General features: G+C 47.8%; 2 protein-coding genes across 3 annotated transcripts; both read right to left on the bottom strand.

Moving 5' to 3' along the window:
- Positions 1-805: 805 nt before the first annotated feature.
- On the bottom strand, positions 806-11,741 carry LOC142915948 (cyclin-J-like). Its single transcript, XM_076061580.1, has 7 exons — positions 11,558-11,741; positions 10,701-10,824; positions 9,525-9,736; positions 9,291-9,403; positions 8,138-8,309; positions 4,411-4,570; positions 806-3,043 (listed from the first exon to the last, which is right to left on the bottom strand). Exons 3-7 carry the CDS (start codon positions 9,604-9,606, stop codon positions 2,608-2,610), a joined length of 963 nt encoding a protein of 320 aa, XP_075917695.1. The 5' UTR covers positions 9,607-9,736; positions 10,701-10,824; positions 11,558-11,741; the 3' UTR covers positions 806-2,607.
- Positions 11,742-14,378: 2,637 nt separating this feature from the next.
- Positions 14,379-21,482, bottom strand: LOC142915922 (E3 ubiquitin-protein ligase Mdm2-like). Of its 2 annotated transcripts, none has more exons than XM_076061545.1 (6): positions 21,323-21,482; positions 20,463-20,487; positions 17,268-17,419; positions 16,388-16,462; positions 15,470-15,603; positions 14,379-15,136 (listed from the first exon to the last, which is right to left on the bottom strand). In XM_076061545.1, the coding sequence occupies exons 3-6, from the start codon at positions 17,367-17,369 to the stop codon at positions 15,016-15,018; spliced, it is 432 nt and encodes a 143-aa protein (XP_075917660.1). In that variant the 5' UTR covers positions 17,370-17,419; positions 20,463-20,487; positions 21,323-21,482; the 3' UTR covers positions 14,379-15,015. The 2 variants fall into 2 exon arrangements, with proteins under 2 accessions (XP_075917660.1, XP_075917659.1); XM_076061544.1 differs by having other exon boundaries at positions 20,354-20,487.
- Between the last annotated feature and the right edge of the window lie 607 nt (positions 21,483-22,089).

Here is a 22,089-nt window from a genome sequence, read left to right on the forward strand (position 1 = left end):
TCATAACCATTGACTGATTATCAATCGATTATATAATTACAATACCCCCCCCCTCCGCCTCTAATCACTGCACCTGATATGAGTTAAGTGATGACGTCACCCTGCTGCTCTATATAAAACCGGGAGCAAGCGAGGGCTTTACCATTCTGGCGAATTGCCCGATGATTGCTGGATGTATTTACCAGCGAAACGTCGTACTCAAACTGTAAATGTGGATTCACTCTTCAACACACCGGTGGGCTAAAGTAGTGAACTATTTGTCTTTTTGTCAACGTGACACTTTTTTTGCTGATTGGCCATGTCGGGTGGTGGAGGGTTACGACACATTTATAAATAAACGCGATCTAACCCAAAAACCTTTATTATGAATTACCCATCTCTGTATTGGTGATACCACACTGATGAGTCTGATCAATGACTAAATGGGCCTAGAGTTACCCATCTCTGTATTGGTGATGATACCACACCGATGAGTCTGATCAATGACTACATGGACCTAGAGTTACCCATCTTTGTATTGGTGGTGATACCACACTGATGAGTCTGATCAATGACTACATGGGCCTAGAGTTACCCATCTTTGTATTGGTGGTGATACCACACTGATGAGTCTGATCAATGACTAAATGGGCCTAGAGTTACCCATCTCTGTATTGGTGGTGATACCACACTGATGAGTCTGATCAATGACTACATGGGCCTAGAGTTACCCATCTCTGTATTGGTGCTACCTGACAGCAGTCGGTCAGATTTGCTCTGATTTATTTTGACAGTGACCAAAGGTAAGAGAACCACAATGCACTGCTTAAGAAGAAACCGTTTATTTGCAAGTAAAACATGATTTTACAACCTGCGCTGTTATGATCGGATTTTTTCGTCAATTACAGGTTTAAATACTCTTTGTTGGTGATATTAAAGGAATTACCAACACTGGATCAGGGCCACAAATACGAATATCTTGCCATGATCGTTTGAGCAGGAAGACAGTTTTATCAGTAACATATTTTTTTCTAAATTAATAGTCTAAAACAATTAATGATTCCCTTGTCTCACATGCAAGAGATAATTCTGAATATAAATGCTGTCACCCAGTCACACACAGGATTAAATGTGCCCATTTAAAGTGTACATAATTATCCACAATGAAATTACAGCAATACACCTGTCCGTAGCAGCATCTTTCACATGTTGATGCAGAAAACTTCGAAACCGACTTTGCCATCCCTATAATTACACGTAATTTCATGAATACACGTTCTTTCTGAGAGGTGCATAAGTGATAAGGTCGCAATATATAAAAACAAGTAGCAGACACAGTTCGCACTGTTTAATGGAAATGTCTGGGTGGCTTTGGGCTAACACTATGCCCCGAAACAGAGACATGAGATTGGTACAAATTCCACGCATGGTTATTTTTTATTTTAATGGCTAAACAGATGGCACATTATGTTCAGTGTATTTGGTAATGTTGTTCAGTGTAGCGCAGTGATAAAAGTGTCCAACCTATAACCAGATAGTCGCCAGTTCAATTCCCACACAAGAGGTAGATTCTGCAATTATTCCAGTTTAACACGGAAGCTTTCGCGACCAATTATTCCGCCGGGATTGACGCAGTAAGTGCCGCTTTGTGGAACGGCAACGATCACTTCGCAGACATGTCCTTAAAAAATACCTTCATTGGCTGAGAAACTCCCGTGAAAATAAGCATCAACCAATGCTCACTTAGGCTTGATGACATTTTCTTACTATGTCTCTTTGGCCATTTGAATTCATGGCCAAACATAAAATGGCCAGAGTGGAGCCGGGCCCGAACAGCGTGGCTTTTAACTGCAGGCCGACCCACTATTTGTCGGCGTTCGGCTGGCCTCTTGACCAGCGGAAGTCGGTTTGCGATGTCGCGGGATTGTGTGCGGCACGACGCCTCATTAATTTAAATTTGCAATCGTCGCGAAGATTCTGTGACGCTTTCGTTGCCGGTAATCTACAGCTCACTCCAGCGCTGTCCTCCAGACAGTCTCGTCCCTTCACCTGATGAAGGCCGCTTGTGTTGTGGCCGAAACGTCGTGATTTTTGTTATTTTATTTTTTACCTACGTGACTTTACCCAATAGAACCAAAGAGTATGGATCTACAGCCTCCTTGAACACCCCCCACCCCCCCAGCTTGCCGACCAAAGCTCTGACGAGCTGAGCTTTGACCGACAACTCGCTCCGTGTTCTGCATTCCTGAAATCGGTGCCCTGCCGAAAACGCAACAGCAATCGCCGCACAGCCTGCCGATCTATCTGTTGTGCGGCTCGATGGCCAGGTTCCTGCTGACACGCGGCTTGCACGGCCAAAACGTGGTCATCCCAAATGTTGCTGAACGGCGGCGGCAGCGGCGGCGACGACGACTCCATCTCCTGACCCACCTCCACAGGTGGCGTCTGCACCGACTTGGGCACCAGATGCTGCTCCTCCTGCTGCTGTTGTTGCTGCTGCTGCTGTGGCTGCTGCTGCTGTGGCTGCTGCTGTTGCTGCTGCTGTTGTTGTTGTTGCTGTGGCTGCTGCTGCAGCTACTGTGGCTGTTGCTGTGGCTGCTGCTGTGGCTGCTGCTGCTCCTCCTGCTGCTATTGCTCCTGCTGCTGTTGTTGTTGTGGCTGCTGCTGCTGTGGTTTCTGCTGCTGCTGCAGTTGCTGCTGCTGCATCATTTGTTGCTGTTGTTGCTGCTGCTGTGGCTGCTGCTGTGGCTGCTGCTGTTGCTGCTGTTGCTGCTGTTGCTGCTGCTGCTGTTGTTGCTGCTGTTGCTGCTGCTGTTGCTGCTGCTGTTGCTGCTGCTGCTGTGGCTGCTGCTGTTGTTGTGGCTGCTGCTGCTGCTGTTGCTGCTGCTGTGGCTGCTGCTGTTGCTGCTGCTGCTGTAGTGGCTGTGGCTGCTGCTGCTGCTGTAGAGTTGACTGGTGAAGAGGCACACGTGGTATGGCTGAGGCTGAGTGGGAGGGCTGCTCAGAGTGGACAGCAGAATTTTCCTGAAGCTCCATGACCTGCTTCCTGTTGAAGTTGTATTTACTGAAGAGTTCGAACACAGGGGGAGGACGTAGAGTTAGAACAGACACACAGGTCCATGCCTGTGTGTGTCTAATCATGTTAGGTTCAAGCCCATCTTGACACACACAGGTCCATGCCTGTGGGTCTAATCATGTTAGCTTCAAGCCCATCTTGACACACACAGGTCCATGCCTGTGGGTCTAATCATGTTAGGTTCAAGCCCATCTTGACACACACAGGTCCATGCCTGTGTGTCTAATCATGTTAGGTTCAAGCCCATCTTGACACACACAGGTCCATGCCTGTGGGTCTAATCATGTTAGGTTCAAGCCCATCTTGACACACACAGGTCCATGCCTGTGTGTCTAATCATGTTAGGTTCAAGCCCATCTTGACACACACAGGTCCATGCATGTGGGTCTAATAATGTTAGGTTCACGCCCATCTTGTGATCCTTGAACCCAATATCACACCGTGCCCTTGACAGCAATATAATAATTTAACATCAATAAAAACATCTAGGATGTACTGCAGTAATTAACACCACTGCATAGTACTGTCGTTTGTAGTAGTTTGTCCTCAATATAACATAAGTGGAAACAACCCTGGGGCAAAATCTGAAAACCATACTCTCCAATCTCTAAAAATTAAGAGTGTGCAACTTAATGTTGTTATGTTTAAATAACGGTTGCTAAGCACAGGCCCAAAATACTAAGAAGCCAGCAACAGCACCAGAGGAATGTCTAATCGTTTAGCGTTCATCTGCTTATTTAATTCAGCAAGGTGATGAGAAACCTCAACCATAAGGGCCCATCTACCAATGAGTCACAAGGCACCATGGGTAATGCTGGAGCGCCTCACCGAGTCTCAGGGCATCCGTGATGGACTAGGACGTGAAATTCGCACGCACAGGAATCCACATATCAGCTTCATTTAGTCGTCATGGATATTGTTTAAAATATTTGCCATCTGTTGCACAATGGCATACTCGTGTTTTTTTTTAGTAGTCTCTCGTCATGCCAACTTGACAACAGTATTTGTCCTCTGGAGACACTGGCCTCCACCGTGTGAATGTTGGATTGACACGACTACCTCGGTCCCACCGACATTGCTCATTTGACCTGGGAGACCACTTTCACTTTGACTAACAGTTAATCTTAAAGCAGTGATGGTTTTGGGCCGCAATGATGGTTCGGGCAGCGACGCATAACCTGTATTCAATTTCCCTTGGGTAAATTCGGCTTTAACGGGTAACCGGTATTGGTTTGTAAACATAAATTGTGGAGAGAAAAGAGCACGTTGCTGCCTCGTGAGCCACAACTCAGCCTTAATAGGTCTCTTAAACGGTCACTTAGGAGAGCTTTGTGTTGTTTTGTCGTGCAAATCACCAAATCAGCTGCTCCGCGCACGGCAGGATCATCTCCCAGGCAAGGCCAGTGAAGTGTTGCATGTACAGAGTCCACGCAGAGGGCAGCTTCACTTCTATACGGGCCAATGCTATGCTTGCAGCCGCCACCACGGATGGACGGAAACTCAGGAATACGTGGTCTGCATACACACAAAGACAAAAACCCTCCGTTTAGCCTTAACAGACTGTTGGGGCAAGTGCTGTTAGCGAGCACCTATGAAGGCCGGCACGGCACACGAGGGGGTGGGTGGCCAGCACCACGCCCGGCCGCCTTTGTCTCCCCAGTGCTAGCGATGTTTACACACCGCATTGAGTTACTCATTTGAGGCCGAGTCGACCTAGGGGAGGCCCAGGACCGGTTCAGATAATCGTCACTGGTGATAGCCGTGAGCGGGCATTGGACCAGCAGGGTGTCCAGGGTCGTAGCTGCAGCGTAGCGCTAACCGCTATGCCACCTCTACCCTGCACACAGGAATGACAGGCAGGCACACACACAGACGCTTAAACGCACAAGCACCCAGTGAACGAGGAACGTTGGGCCAACGGCACCCTGAACATTTGAACAAACATTCCGACTAAAATTTTGATTTAAAGCTTTCGTGACTGCAGTAATTAATATTCTTAGCTCTTTCGGTAAAGTCACCACGTTGAAGGAAAACAATAAAATAATAAAATATATATAAAACAATAAAAATTCTCACGACGTTTCGACCATAACACAAACGGTCATCATCAGGTGTGAAAAGCAACGGCAAGAAACATTTGAAAGAAGTGGAGGTTTGCATTTATTTATTTATTTAACGGTGTTTGTGTGTTTTTATTTAAAGCTTTCGTGACTGCAGTAATTCATATTCTCAGTTTTTTCGGTAAAGTCACGTTGAAGAGAAACAACAAAATAATAAAATATATAAAACAATAAAAAATTCTCACGACGTTTCGACCATAACTCAAACGGTCATCTTCAGGTGTGTTGGTTTGCATAAATTTATTTTTAAACGGCGCATTTATTTATTTAGAAAAAAACGTTAGCGTCACGCGCAGCGATTTGGCAGTTTACCCAGAACTAGTCCATCTATATTTTGAAAAGAGGAGGGGGGAGACGAAATTTTTTATAATGTATGCTGTCTGAAAGCCAATGTAAGCGTGAACAATCAATTAAGAACTGAAATGGTTTATCAAATATTTCCAATGATTGCTAAGATAGAATCCATCTTCTCGGTTGAAATTGTCTCTGTGCTTGTATATGTGGATAGCCTCATGAACGAATCTCTCATGGAAGCCAGATGGCTTACAAAGAACCTCTGTCTTGGAAAAGTCAATGGCATGTGAGCCTACTGAATTAGAACAATGATCTGCTACGGCCGAGGTGTTGGTCCTACCGTGTTTAAGGTCCGCTTTGTGTTCACGAATTCGGTCCGAGACATGGCGTTTGGTTTCTCAAATGTAACTACTACCACAGAGGCAACTTAGTTTGTAGACACCAGGGTATTGTATGTCCGGAATTATATTTTTTACAGACGGAACCAGATCACGGATATTATGTAATGTGTTGAAACGGACCTGGATCTTGTGTTTATTCAAGATTTTGGAGATCTTTTTTGTGATCCCAGCAATGTAGGGTAAAGTGATGGTTTTGAAAGGCTCCTCAAGAAGGTTCTTCTTCATGGTTTGAGTGATAGCTTTGCGGATTGTATAGTCGGAGTAACCATTAGCCCTAAGAGCTTGGTGTACGTGCTTGAGTTCACTGCTTATGTGTTCCTGGTCGGATATGCATTGGGCTCTATGATACAGAGTCTTGATGAGAGAATTCTTCTGTGATGGATGGTGGTGGGAATCCGGTTTCAGATAAGCATCCGTATGGGTAGCTTTCCTGTAGACAGAGTGGCTCATTGAACCATCAGGTCTCTTTTTAATTAGGACATCCAAAAAAGGTATCTTGCCATCTATTTCGACTTCCATGGTAAATCTGATGGCTGGGTGTATGGAATTGATGTGGTCGAAGAATTGGTCTAGAGCAGGCCGGCCATGTGGCCAGATGACAAAAGTGTCATCCACGTACCTCTTCCATAAGGTTGGGCGCAGAGTGGCAGTCTGGATGGCGTCAGTCTCAAATTTCTGCATGAAAATGTTAGCTATAACTGGAGAAAGGGGGGAGCCCATTGGGGTGCCCTCAGTTTGTTTGTAGAAAGTTCCATTCCAAGTGAAGTATGTATTGGTTAAACAGTGTCTCACCAGGGGGGGTACCTCAGTGTTTAGTCCTTGATGAACCAAGTCTTCAATGATTCCAATGGTATCACTCAAACCATGAAGAAGAACCCTCTTGAGGAGCCTTTCAAAACCATCACTTTACCCTACATTGCTGGGATCACAAAAAAGATCTCCAAAATCTTGAATAAACACAAGATCCAGGTCCGTTTCAACACATTACATAAAATCCGTGATCTGGTTCCGTCTGTAAAAGATGTGATTCCGGACATACAATACCCTGGTGTCTACAAACTAAGTTGCCTCTGTGGTAGTAGTTACATTGGAGAAACCAAACGCCATGTCTCGGACCGCATTCGTGAACACAAAGCAGACCTTAAACACGGTAGGACCAACACCTCGGCCGTAGCAGATCATTGTTCTAATTCAGTAGGCTCACATGCCATTGACTTTTCCGAGACAGAGGTTCTTTGTAAGCCATCTGGCTTCCATGAGAGATTCGTTCATGAGGCTATCCACATATACAAGCACAGAGACAATTTCAACCGAGAAGATGGATTCTATCTTAGCAATCATTGGAAATATTTGATAAACCATTTCAGTTCTTAATTGATTGTTCACGCTTACATTGGCTTTCAGACAGCATACATTATAAAAAATTTCGTCTCCCCCCTCCTCTTTTCAAAATATAGATGGACTAGTCCTGGGTAAACTGCCAAATCGCTGCGCGTGACGCTAACGTTTTTTATAAATAAATAAATGCGCCGTTTAAAAATAAATTTATGCAAACCAACACACCTGAAGATGACCGTTTGAGTTATGGTCGAAACGTCGTGAGAATTTTTTTATTGTTTTATATATTTTATTATTTTGTTGTTTCTCTTCAACGTGACTTTACCGAAAAAACTAAGAATAGGTGTTTGTGTGTGTTTATTTATTTATTTATAAAAACGTTAGCACTACGGACAGCGATTTGGCAGTTTGTTTAGAAGGACGAGTCCATCTATGTTCTGAAAAGAGGAGGGGGGAGACGAAACATTAATGTATGTTGTCTGAAAGCCACCGTAAGCGTGAACAATCAATTAAGACATGTTCACGCTTACGGTGGCTTTCAGACAGCATACATTAATTTTTCGTCTCCCCCCTCCTCTTTTCAGAACATAGATGGACTCGTCCTTCTAAATAAACTGCCAAATCGCTGCGCGTGGCGCTGACGTTTTTTTAAATACCCCGTTATAAAATAAATAAATTAATGCGAACCGACACACCTGATGACGACCGTTTGTGTTATGGTCGAAACGTCGTGAGATTTTTTATTGTTTTATATATATTTTATTATTTTATTGTTTCCCTTCAACGTGACTTTACCGAAAGAGCTAAGAATATCAACATTCCGACGTTGGAAAAAATAGATATATTCGGTGACGTTTCAGGCACTGTCCCTTCTTCGCTGGTCACCTTAGCGTTGCCTACGAAGCGCTCCTCTACAGCTCTGCGAGCACCTTGCAGGGCGAGCTGAAGGAAGTGGGCCGTGTACTTGGTCGTGTACGCATGCCGGTAGGACGAGCCTCCAGCCGGGGCGTCCTCACGCCGCGACAGCCACAGGAAGTAGTTCACGAAGTGCGCCGCTGTGGGCGTGCACAGGTTCCAGTCGAGTGTACACAGCAGCAGGAACTGTGCAGGGGGGAGGCAGATGGGAGAGTGGGCTGGCACGGCACAGCTGCCACCACTCCGTGAAGCATTCAGTCCGCCACGCTGCTGCGTGTTGCCTGGAGGGTTTATTTGGTGCGTGGCTCGCAAAACAGTTCAAATGTCTGGTCAAGGAGTCAACTCGGCCCTTCGTCTGCACGGGTAAATGCAATGACCATCATATTAAATTTCGATTTAAAGCTTTCGTGACTGCAAGGATTCATCTTCTTTGGTTCTTTCGGTAAAGTCACCACGTAGAATGAGAATAAAATAATACATTGATAAAATAACACAATAATATTCTCATTATTGTGTTATTTATTTCATCAAGTGATTATTTTATTCTCATTCTACGTGACTTTACCGAAAGAACCAAAGAAGACGATCATATTCTTTTGGGTCTTTCGGTAAAGCCACGTAGATTGAAAAATTAACAAAAAATATCACGATGTTTCGATCGCAACGCAAGCAAATCGTCACGGGGTGATTGTTTTACGGAGAGACTGAGCCCCACCATAGGAAGGGAGAATTTCCTGCACCACTCCACGTTCATTCGTCAGGTCTGCTGTGGTAATGTTATTCTGCAGCTTTTGCCTTCCTGTTATCTAGTAAGAAGACACGCTTCTATATTCAAATTCGGGCTGTACATTCAAATTGTTTACAGAATAATTAGTTGGCATGAAACAGAGATGATGTGTTCATACTCTTTGGGTCTTTGACGTTTCGATCGCAACACAAGCAATCACCTGAGGACAACTGCTTGTGTTGCCATCGAAACGTCGTGATTTTTTAAAATTATTTTTCCATCTACGTGACTTTACCGACAGACCCACAGAGTAAGATTGTAAAGTAACAAGACGAAACAATTGGTTTCTTGAATCAAATCGTGACCTTGAATCATGACAATGCACGGAACGGTTCTGGGGTGAAACATTGCATGCTGAATTAATAGGGGCATGCAGCTACCTCCGTCTGCTGCAATTCCTCCTTGGACAGACTTAGCCCTTGCTTGGTCATCACCTCCAGCCGGTTCACCCAGTCCAGTCGCGGCACCTGCTCATCCATCTCCTCGAACTTGGCTGCGCAGGGTGTCAGGGACACGCATGCCGACGGTGAGCAAGCGACCAAGCGTACGAGCGAGAAATGAGCGAGTGATCGGGTGATCGGGTGGGTGGGTGGGCACGTGAGCGATTGACCGACCTGCTATAATGAGGTAGCAGATTGAGCAGGTGTAGAGGCAGAGGACGGTGATGTCGTGGCGGTCCATGAACACGTCTAACATCGCGATGGCCAGGTGGTGCGTGGCCACACTCAGCTGCAGGTGCTCGCTCAGCGTTGCCAGGAGGTCGACGAAGTGGCGACGGAGGTGCAGCTGGGGCGAGCGTAGCGCAAAACCGAGGCAGCGACAGCTCCTGCGAGGGAAAAACAAAAAGAGGACGCGGGGTTTGGTAGGGCAGTTGGGACGCTGTGGAGTTGGGTCAAGAGGTCAAGAGGTGTTTTGAAACGATAATAGATTATTCTGGGGGTCGAAGGAGGCGACGTGCCCGGTTACGGTGGGCCACAGCATTTAACTTTCGCCGTCACGCAAACCAAGAGTGACAAAAGCCACGGGCCAAAATTGTCTCCCTTTTCAAGCGAGTGAAAGATGGCGAAGAACTAATTCGGTAGTTCTCAGCCTTTGTAAGCCATCTGGCTACCATGAGAGATTCGTTCATGAGGTTATCCACATATACAAGCACAGAGACAATTTCAACCGAGAAGATGGATTCTGGCTTAGCAATCATTGGAAAGATTTGATAAACCATTTCAGGTCTTAATTGATTGTTCACGCTTACAGTGGCTTTCAGACAGCATACATTAATTTTTCGTCTCCCCCCTCCTCTTTTCAGAACATAGATGGACTAGTCCTTCTAAATAAACTGCCAAATCGCTGCGCGTGGCGCTGACGTTTTTATAAATAAATAAATCGTTTTAAAATAGATAACTTTATGCAAACCGACACACCTGATGACGACCGTTTGTGTTATGGTTGAAATGTCGTGATAATTTTTTATTGTTTTATATATATTATTATTTTATTGTTTCCCTTCAACGTGACTTTACCGAAAGAGCTAAGAATAGTCCTCAGCCTATGATGAAACAAAACCACGAGGTGTGGAGATCCGTAGCTCCAAAGCACAGCCACTTTTATTCTTCGAACCGTATTGCTCATGTTATAGTCCCCGGAGAGATAGGGGGCTGGGTTGATCCGCTGGCCAGGATTGAACTTGCAACCCACTCACTGCGAGTCGAGCACTCAAACGTACGTGCCGTGTAAATCAGTTCGTAGGATTCGCGTCTGCGTGTAGGAGGCCTATTGACGAGAGAGGCGGATACCTTCTCTCGAAGGACGCGGTAGATGTCGTCTGCCAACTCGCCTTGCCACCACTCTCTTCTGTCCATGTCTTGGTTAGTCGCTCGCGCCTCGTGCTCAGGAGTTTATTACTTGGGCAGGCACGTGCTGGGTGCACACAAGTGTTCACGAGTGGAGTTTATTACTTGGACAGGCATGTGCTGGGTACACACAAGTGTTCACGAGTGGAGTTTATTACTTGGACAGGCACGTGCTGGGTGCACACAAGTGTTAACGAGTGGAGTTTATTACTTGGACAGGCACGTGCTGGGTGCACACAAGTGGTCACGTGACAGATTTGACGTCACAGCTCACTTGCCGTGCAAAAAATAAAATGCATTATTGAGCTCCCCCCCCCCTAAAAAAATACAAAAGTGTATTTGTATAATGTTTGCATGGTGTACAGCCTGGAAAGTACCCACATGGCAAATTTCCAGTTTGTTGCATGTGGAGAAGTACAGACAACACACACATTCACAACTTTGCCTTTTATATATATGGGGATTACCACAGGTTATACCCACGGGCACTTCGTGCTCAACAGAGCATTAAGAATAAAGGCTTTCACAACACTTGGAAAATAAACTGCATTTGCAATTTTTTGCAAAAAAATAGAACACATTTTTCCACGTGTAAAAAAATTCAATCGTTATTGACACGTGTGCAAATTTCATAATGTATTTGCTTGAGCAAGACCGATTACATTATTGACGAAATCTTAAAGTGCTCATGCTAAACCGGCTTCCAAACGTCTCAAGCTCACACCCTACCCCCCGCTATGCATGTGGAATAATGTAAAAAATGTGTCCCGTTATGATGAAAAACAAAACAACAGTCTTACCAAACACTGCCCATTATTACACGGCGGGAAGGGAAATCGTTCAAGTAACAAACCGTGATAGTTTTAACGCCTCAATATGTCACGATATAGTCTAAATACAGCAAGTCTCAAGTCTTTCACGGTAACTACGGACGGAGCGGGCAGCACGCAGCCACGTGGGAGTGGTCACGTGACGCAGCCGCCGACTCCCAGGACTCTACACGCCCCGGAAGTGCTGCTGAGCGCCGGAAGCTGGAGGTGACGCGTCATCCGTGAGCCAGAGACTCCTGATTGGATGAGGTGTGGGCGTGGCCGACACCCGAGGGGGAGGCGACAGCCAGGGGATAAAGGGGGGGGGGAGGGAAAGACCCACACAGACCCATAGAGACCCACAGAGACCCATACTCACAGAGACCCATACTCATAGAGACCCACACAGACCCATAGAGACTCATAGAGACCCACAGAGACCCACACAGACTCATAGAGACCCATACTCACAGAGACCCACAGAGACTCATAGAGACCCACAGAGACCCATACTCACAGAGACCCATACTCATAGAGACCCACACAGACCCATAGAGACTCATAGAGACCCACACAGACTCACAGACTCATAGAGACCCATACTCATAGAGACCCACAGAGACTCATAGAGACCCACATAGACTCACAGAGACCCACAGACACCCACACTCACATAGACCCACAGACCCATACTCATAGAGACCCACACAGACCCACAGAGATCCATACCCACAGAGACCCACAGAGACCCATAGAGACCCACACAGATACCCACAGAGACCCACACTAACAGAGACCTAAGTAAAACTAAACTAAGTGTATTGCCACCAGGGTGTAAGGGGGCCCCCCACTGAGTTGCTGTGCCAATCTTGGTCCACGCGAGCGGCCTGCCCTGCACCAAGTGAAAGCAGCTCCGTCAGGTCGCTCGTCACGTGGCAACGGTGTTAGAGCGGCCAGGAGAATAATCCTCGCACTCTTAAGACGCACCGCTCGGATCGCTAGGGATGGGTTAGCGCGTCTCCCACGTGCGTGTGAATATTCACAGAGGGTGAACGTGGATGTAAGATAATTTTGTCGTGACGGTGCTCGCAGTTGCTGCGAGCTGCTAAGAGACACTTGCCCCTACAGTCTGTTAGAGGCCACACGGGGGGCCTTCACTGGAGGGGTTTGCTTTGGCGCACCAACGCTCCCCACACACACGCACACACGGTGAACTCGTAAAGTGCTAACAGGAAACGATGAGGTAAAATGTGCAAAAGTTTAATATATTAAACGGCAATAAACGCATTCAAGAGTGTGAGTGAGGTAAAAGAATAGAATTTCTACATTGAGGTAAACAATTTTTTTATATTGTGAGGTAAAAACAAATCTTTTTTACATTCTGAGGTAAAAAAAAGAACATTAGTATTTTTTATAAATATTCTGAGGTAAACAAAAAATATTTTGAACATTGAGGAACATTTTTTTTACATTCTGAGGTAAAAATATGAACATTAAATTGTCCTTAATGAGACATACATTAACAAACGCTCTCTGTGTATCTATCTGTCTCTCTGTGTGTCTCTCTCTGTCTGTATCTGTCTCTCTGTGTGTATCTGTGTCTGTGTGTGTCTGTGTGTGTCTGTGTGTATCTGTGTCTGTGTGTATCTGTCTGTGTGTCTCCGTGTGTGTATATCATCTCAGTCAGTCGACCCGTGGCACCTGGGTCTGCCCCGTGACCTCCTGCCAGCGGTCGGTCAACACTTCACGTGGCCTCAAGGTGCACATAGCCTGGCACAAGCGTCGTGGTGACATTACTGCCACTGAGTGGTGAATGGCGGTTGTTGTTATTGTTGTGCGTGTCTGTGTGTCTGTGTGTGTGTCTGTGTGTGTGTGTCTGTGTGTGTGTCTGTGTGTGTGTCTGTTTACTATTACCATCAGGGGAAAAAACGGTGATCCAATCTCCGACCCCCAGGAACAGGTTTGCAGATTTGCTGAGCATTTCTGTGAGGTCCTGGGGGAGGGAAAATCCCTCAGCCAGGAAAACATCGTGGCACAAAGTGAGGATGACCCTGCTGTGGCTGCGGTGCCTCAAATATTGGAAGAAGTCACCCCCTGTGAGTGGCTGGCTGAGGTGCCATCTGTTGAGGAAGTACTGAAGGCGATCCGGAGTCTGAGACCAGGAAAGGCAGCGGGCAGAGATGATCTCCCAAGCGAAATGCTGAGGGTGGCGTTTGTGCACAGACTGCCCTATATGACATCATAACGGTCTGGACCACTGGACGGGTTCCGCAGGATTGGAAGGATGCCCTGGTGGTCCCCCTTTTTAAGAAGGGGGACCGCACAGACTGTAACAACTACAGGGGCATCTCACTCCTCAGTGTGCCGGGAAAGGTCCTGGCAAGGATTATTCAGCATCGCGGCAATATCTTTTCATCGGTTGCGTAACACTGTGTGGAAGCTACCTGGTCTGTCGCTCCGCACTAAGCTTCAGGTCTTCTCGGCCACGGTCATTCCCTCCCTTCTCTACGCTTGCGAAACGTGGACCCCCCCTAATGGAACATCTTCGCCGGGTCGAAACATTTAGGCTGGCCTGCCTACAATCCATCCTGGGTTTAACCAGACTGGATTGTGTGAGGAGCTCACAAATCCTTGAAAGATCTGGGCAGGGTCCCATCGGTGAGCTCCTCCGGCAGGCAAGGCTGCGATGGCTGGGTCATGTAGCCCGCATGCCCAGCCACCGCATGCCGAAACAGCTTTTGTTTGGCCGGATTGAGGGGGCTAAGCGGGCGCGGCACGGGCTAGAGAAGAGATGGAGTGATGTGGTACAGGAGGACGTGGAGCTGAGTGGACTTGCCGATGACTGGTACCAGCGGTGTCAAGATCGGCCTCTGTGGAGGAGGCTCGTGAAGGATGCTACTGGGCAGTTGGAGGCAGTCGCCCTCCAACAACAACGGAGGGCGGAGGAGCGACGCTCACAACAGCGAGCGGAGCGCCGGGTGGCTAAAGCACAGCAGGTTGGCACAGTAGGGGGCACAGGTGGTGCATCAGCCAGTCATCTCAGTCAGTCGACCCGTGGCACCTGGGTCTGCCCCGTGACCTCCTGCCAGCGGGCGTTCGACACTTCACGTGGCCTCAGGGTGCACATAGCCTGGCACAAGCGTCGTGGTGACGTCACCGCCACTTAGTGGCGAATGGCGGTTGTTGTTGTTGTTGAGTGTGTGTGTGTGAGTGTGTGAGTGAATGAATGTGTGAGTGTGTGTGAGTGTGTGTGAGTGAGTGTGTGTGTGAGTGAGTGAATGTGTGAGTGTGTGTGAGTGTGTGTGAGTGTGTGAGTGAGTGAATATGTGAGTGTGAGTGAGTGAATGTGTGAGTGTGTGTATGTGAGTGAATGTGTGAGTGTGTGTGAGTGTGTGAGTGAGTGTATGACTGTATATGGGTAGCGGTATTGTAGTTAGCGCTACATCGCGCTATGAACCCGGGGAGGGAGTGAGAAGGAGGGAGTGAGGAGGAGGGAGGGGAACTTCACCTCGCCTGCTGTCGGCCGTCACTATGGAGAATGACTTCACGAACAGCGCTGCCACCGAGTGTCTGGAAGAGAGGGACAGGGAGATCCAGGCTGGGTTTGGATGCAGGCTCTATCTACCGCCCCTCTCTCTCTCCACCCCTCTCTCTCGTGTTTGTTTATTTTTATTTCACTTTTTAAATTATAATTTTTCTATCTACGTGACTTTAGTGAAAGAACCAAAGAATATTCACCCACTCAATCACTCACCCACTCACTAAACAGCTCACCCACCCACTCAATAATTCACTCCCCCACTCGCCCTCCCTCCCACTCACTCACTAAATAACTCATCCGCTCACCCACACTCACTCACCCACCCACCAAATCTCTCTCCACCCTCTTTCTATCTCCCTCACCTGGGATCTCTGAGTGAGAATCCCTCCACACCAAACACCTCCCCCAGGGGGTCCCCGCCACACCTCACCAGGTACGGCCTCTCTACATCGTAAAGTTGTCTCCGCTTGATGTATTGTCCCACGTAGTGGTACGCCTACGTGGGACGTACACACACATGCACACACACACGCATGCATGCACACACACGAGTGGGTGACTGAGTGGGTGAGTAGGTGGGTGGGTGAGTGAGTGGGTGAGTGAGTGGATGAGTTAGTGAGTGGGTGGTTGAGTGATTGAGTGGGTGAGTGGGTGGGTAGGTGAGTGAGTGGGTGGTTGAGTGATTGAGTGGGTGAGTGGGTGGGTAGGTGAGTGAGTAGGTGAGTGAGTGGGTGTGTGGATCAGTGAGAGAATCAGTGAGTGGGTGGGTGGATCAGTGATTTAGTGGCATGGGCGGAAGAGATGGACTAGTCAGTGAGTGGATGGGTTAGAGGGTGAGTGGATGGGTTAGAGGGTGAGTAGAGTGAGTGGTTGGGTGAGTGAGTGGATGAGTGAGTGGTTGGATGAGTGAGTGTTAGTGTGTGGGTAAATGGAGTGGGTGAGTGGTTGGGTGAGTGGGTGGCTGAGTAGGTCAATGAATGAGTGGGTGGACGAGTGGTTGGGTGAGTGGGTGGGTGAGTGTAACGTCTGTACTATGTTGAACTTCTTTCGCACCGCACGTAGCCATCTGTGATAATCCTGTAAATCCAAATTATACAGCAGGTGTCAGGGTCGCGATAGAATCCACGACCTCCTGTACACCAGGCGAGGTAGTCAACATCTCCTAGCCACCCTGATAATGATGATGGTGGGTCCCACGACCTCCTGTACACCAGGCGAGGTAGTCAACATCTCCTAGCCACGCAGATGATGATGGTGTTGGTGGTCGTGATGGGACCCACCTGCTCCCACGTGAATGTGTCGCCCTCGACACCGACCGACTGCAGCAGACGAAGCATCGCAGGCACCGGCTTCAGCTGCATCCCAGCGGACAGAGGCATCACGGAGCCACATGTCATCACTCACACAGACACAAAGGTCCCCCGTGTAGCCACGGCAGGCTATAGGGGCAAGTGCTGTTAGCGAAGAGAAGCACCTATCAAGGCTGCCGGCACTGTGGCACATGAGAGGGTGGGTGGCCAGCACCACGCCGAACCGCCTTTGTCTCCCCAGTGGCTTTGTTTACTACGACACACCGCTACACCAGCTACTCTTTTGAGTCAACCTAGGGGAGGCCCAGGACCGATTGTAGTGTATAGTAGTGTATATTACATTGTAGTGTATAGTAGTGCATAGTGTATAGTAGCGTATAGTACTGTAGTTTATAGTAGTGTAGGGTATAGTGTAGTGTATAGTAGTGTAGTGTATAGTAATGTAGTGCATAGTAGTGTAGTGTATAGTAATTGTAGTGTATAGTTGTGTATAGTGTACAGTGTATAGTTGTGTAGTGTATAGTAATGTAGTGTATAGTTGTGTATAGTGTACAGTGTATAGTGTATAGTTGTGTAGTGTATAGTAATGTAGTGTATAGTTGTGTATAGTGTACAGTGTATAGTTGTGTAGTGTATAGTAATGTAGTGTATAGTTGTGTATAGTATAGTGTACAGTGTATAGTATAGCGTACAGTATAGTGTACAGTGTATAGTTTAGTGTATAGTGTGCAGTGTATAGTGTACAGTGTATAGTATAGCGTACAGTGTATAGTATAGCGTACAGTGTATAGTAGTGTACAGTGTATAGTAGTACACAGAGCACCGGTGAGCCCCCCTAAAAGCGACTCACCAGAATGTTCCTGTGAGCTCCAGCAGCGGCCAGAGACAACCTGGAGTCACCGGCACTCATCACGGCAGCGGCCAGAGACAACCTGGAGTCACCGGCACTCATCACGGCAGCGGCCAGAGACAACCTGGAGTCACCGGCACTAATTACGGCAGCTGTGGAGACAGCAGGAAGACAGCGACACTCGTCACGGCAGCTGTGAGACAGCAGGAAGACAGCGACACTCGTCACGGCAGCTGTAGAGACAGCAGGAAGACAGCGACACTCGTCACGGCAGCTGTGGAGACAGCAGGAAGATAGCGACACTCGTCACGGCAGCTGTGGAGACAGCAGGAAGACAGCGACACTCGTCACGGCAGCTGTGGAGACAGCAGGAAGACAGCGACACTCGTCACGGCAGCTGTGAGACAGCAGGAAGACAGCGACACTCGTCACGGCAGCTGTAGAGACAGCAGGAAGACAGCGACACTCGTCACGGCAGCTGTGGAGACAGCAGGAAGACAGCGACACTCGTCACGGCAGCTGTGGAGACAGCAGGAAGACAGCGACACTCGTCACGGTAGCTGTGGAGACAGCAGGAAGACAGCGACACTCGTCACGGTAGCTGTGAGACAGCAGGAAGACAGCCACACTCGTCACGGCAGCTGTGGAGACAGCAGGAAGACAGCGACACTCATCACGGCAGCTGTGGAGACAGCAGGAAGACAGCGACACTCGTCACGGCAGCTGTGAGACAGCAGGAAGACAGCGACACTCGTCACGGCAGCTGTGGAGACAGCAGGAAGACAGCGACACTCGTCACAGCAGCTGTGGAGACAGCAGGAAGACAGCGACACTCATCACGGCAGCTGTGGAGACAGCGACGTGGTGGGGGGGGGGGGGGGGTGAGTAATGCTCAGCCGCCGGGCACGGCTGACGACCACCTCGTGGGGACCGCCTGTGTCGTGAGTCTATGGGTCTCTGTGTGAGTCTGTGGGTCTCTGTGTGAGTCTGTGGGTCTCTGTGTGAGTCTGTGGGTCTCTGTGTGAGTCTGTGGGTCTCTGTGTGAGTCTGTGGGCTTATGGGTATCTGTGTGAGTCTTTGGGCCTCTGTCAGAGTAAATTGGTATCTGTGTGAGTCTATGGGTATCTGTGTGAGTCTGTGGGCCTCTATCAGAGTAAATTGGTATCTGTGTGAGTCTATGGGTCTCTGTGTGAGTCTGTGGGTCTCTGTCAGAGTAAATTTGTCTCTGTGTGAGTCTATGGGGCTCTGTGTGAGTCTGTGGGTCTCTGTCAGAGTAAACTGGTCTCTGTGTGGGTCTATGGGTCTCTGTGTGAATCTGTGGGCCTCTGTCAGAGTAAATTGGTATTTGTGTGAGTCTATGGGTCTCTGTGTGAGTCTGTGGGCCTCTGTCAGAGTAAATTGGTATCTGTGTGAGTCTATCAGTCTATGGGTCTCTGTGTGAGTCTGTGGGTCTCTGTCAGAGTAAATTTGTCTCTGTGTGAGTCTATGGGTCTCTGTGTGAGTCTGTGGGTCTCTGTCAGAGTAAATTGGTCTGTAGTGATAGCAAGTACCGCCACAGTCAGTATGCACTGTTGTAGTGATAGCAGTTACCACCACAGTAAGTATGCACTGCTGTAGTCAGAGCAGGATCCACCACAGTCGGTATGCACTGCTGTAGTAATAGTAAATAATGCTATCGAGTTGGTACATACCGCTATATAGAGTTAGTAGATACTAAAACAGTCAGACTATACCACTACAGTCAGCAAATACTGCTACAGTCAGCAGATACAACTACGGTCAGTAGCTACTAGAGTCAGTAGGCACTACTATAGAGTGAGTAGATACTGATATAGAGTTAGTAGTTACTACTATAGTCAGTGAATACTCCTATAGAGTCAGCAGATACTACTATACAGTTAGTCGTTACTACTATAGAGTCGGTAGACACTACTGTAGGGCCAGTAAATACTACTACGGTCAGTAGTTACTACAGTCAGTAAATACTACTAAACAGTCAGTAGCTACTACTGGCTCAGTAGATACTACTGTACAGTCAGTAGATACAACTACAGGGCCAAGAGATACTACTTATTCTGTTGTATGTAGGCTGTGTAGGTATATACAGGACTAGCTGTACTACCCAGGCTTGAATTCACCACACCCGGCCGCCTTTGTCTCCCCAGTGGCGATGTTCACACCACAACAGTTACTCGTTAGAGGCTGAGTCGACCTAGGGGAGGCCCAGGACCGGTTCAAATAATCGTCACCGGTGGTGGCCGTGAGCGGGAATCGAACTCGGGTCGCCGGGTTCGTAGCGCGGCGTAGCGCTAACCACTACACTACAATGCATTAGGCTTCCACACACAGACACAAACACACAGACACACACACAGACACACACAGACACAAAAAGATCCCCCATATAGCCTTAACAGACTGTAGGAGCAAGTGCTGTTAGCGAGCACCTATGAAGGCCGGGACGGTACACGAGGGGGTGGGTGGCCAGCACCACGCTTGACCGCCTTTGTCTCCCTAGTGGCAATGTTTACACACCGCACCAGGTACTCATTTGAGGCTGAGTCGACCTAGGGGAGGCCCGGGACCGGTTCAGATAATCGTCACTGGTGTTGGCCGTGAGCAGGAATCGAACCTGGGTCGCCAGGTTCATAGCGCAGCGCGCTAACCGCTACACTATCGCTCCCCACAACACACAGACACACACACACAGACAACGCTAACCGCTACACTGGAATGCGTGACGCTTCCACATGCACGGGTCACGTGACAGATTTGACGTCACAGCTCACTTGCCGTGCATAAAATCTAGGCATTATTGAGCTCCCCTCCCCACCCCTAAAAAAAACACAAAAGTGTATTTGTATAATGTTTGCACGGTGTACAGTCTGGGAAATACCCACATGGCAAATTTCCAGTTTGTTGCATGTCGGGAAGTACGCTAAACATTTTGAACAGACAACACACACAATCACAACCTTGCATATTTTTATATATATGGAGATAAACAGTAAGAGCCAATGTGTTAATCCATTGCCGGACGAGGGTCTCCCCACGCCGCCCCGGGTCATGATTTGACCATACTTCACCACGCTCGTCCGTGTGGCGGCTTGGTGGAGGAGGGTAGCGTAGACGTGGGAGCGTAGTGACATTGTACTCTACAATGGATGTTGCCCCCACCGCTCCTATGCCACTCACCAACGTTGCACAGTCCCGCAGCCGCCTAAAACAACAACAACAACAAAGTCCCATCACAAGGGAGAAACACACAAATAGAGATTCACTTCGAGTACACTCACCACCACGTAGCTGTCAACCTCTATCAGTGCCCCTACCTTATTACAGATCAATTCAGACCATATCGGCCACCACGTGTCTTTATGAATATCAACGTTCGTCCTGCGAAGTCCCATCACAATGTAGAAACACAAATAGACAATACTGTTACCAAAGCATGTTTTTTTGCCCGTATTGAAACGGCTGTACCCCGTATGGGCGTGAAAACTCAATGTCTCTGTACAAGAATACGGGGTAAACCGTACGGGTTATGACAGCTGTGATGCATCAAGAGATAACTTGACCCGTGGTTGTGTTACCTCGTTTAACCAAAGGCTTCAAACTCGCGTGGAACAGCCCGAAACCCAAAGCATGAGGACAAACACAAAGACGGGTATATCACGAGAGAAAAAAACCCCCTACATATTTACCAATAACACTGCCCTTAAAAGTAAATTCTGTGGTGCATAATCGGGCAATGGGCCTTTTTCATAACGCCTCTGTTACTGACGATTGTATTTCAGCCTTTCTTCTTACGACTGCTGCCTGTGTATCTTACTGTGAAAACAGTTCCACAAAGCATGTATAAATGTTTATTTTCTTTGTGACAGACTAGGCCCGAGACGCCAGGGAGGGCCTGAATGGCCTGGATTGCCTACCGAGAAGGAGACGCCTTCCCCGGCGGGGAGCAACCACAGCCTGCGGTGTCACCGCCGCAACGGGGGTCACACAACACCGGATTTTTTTTTCGTCAAAATTTTAAAACCAAAACACCCACTTACCAGTTCGCGTGAGTTCAATCCTGCTCAGAGTTTTAAGGGGCGAGAGGAATTGTTCGTGCAAGTTTAGAGTTTAGGGTGGGGGTGGGGAGTCGTTATGTTCCGAACAGTTTAGAAGCGTCCTGGGAGCCGGGCTTGAGGCGTCAGCCATTGGCACTTGGGAGCTACCACTCCCAGCCAAGGGTTGACGCTCAAACTATCAATCTTATACTTGCACTTCCATCACATAATTTGAATCGTATTTACTCGAACAATATATGCTGAATGATCTACTATGATGGTCACGGTCGCTCCGTCATTGTATTGCTGTTGAAGATGTATATATTTAAAAAAACATTACCGCGTCTGCGACCCCCCCCCCCCTATTTAAAGCGGTAAGTTGGTTCGTTCCAAATGATGACGTTCACACAACGCGATCAAAGTTGGGAACGCTCTTGCAGAATTGTACAACTCCGAAAGTTATCGCGATATGGCGACACTACGATATTACCTAATCATATCCACCATAAGCATATCGTACATTTTTTTCCACACGGCACGTGCACACACTCAAAGCACTTGCAATTCAAATTTCGATTTAAAGCTTTCGTGACTGCAGGGATTCATCTTCTTGGTTATTTCGGTAAAGTCACCACCATGTAGAATGGAAACAATAAAATAATAAAAATAGATATTTTGATCCCCTGCTGATTTTGTACGTTTGCCCACTGACAAAGAAATGATCAGTCTATAATTTTAATGGTAGATTTATTTGAACAGTGAGAGACAGA

The sequence above is a fragment of the Petromyzon marinus genome, unplaced genomic scaffold (assembly GCF_048934315.1).
Source record: "Petromyzon marinus isolate PM22_M1 ecotype Great Lakes invasive population unplaced genomic scaffold, UKy_Petmar_22M1.pri1.0 PM_G_Scaffold_37, whole genome shotgun sequence".
NCBI lineage: Eukaryota > Metazoa > Chordata > Hyperoartia > Petromyzontiformes > Petromyzontidae > Petromyzon > Petromyzon marinus.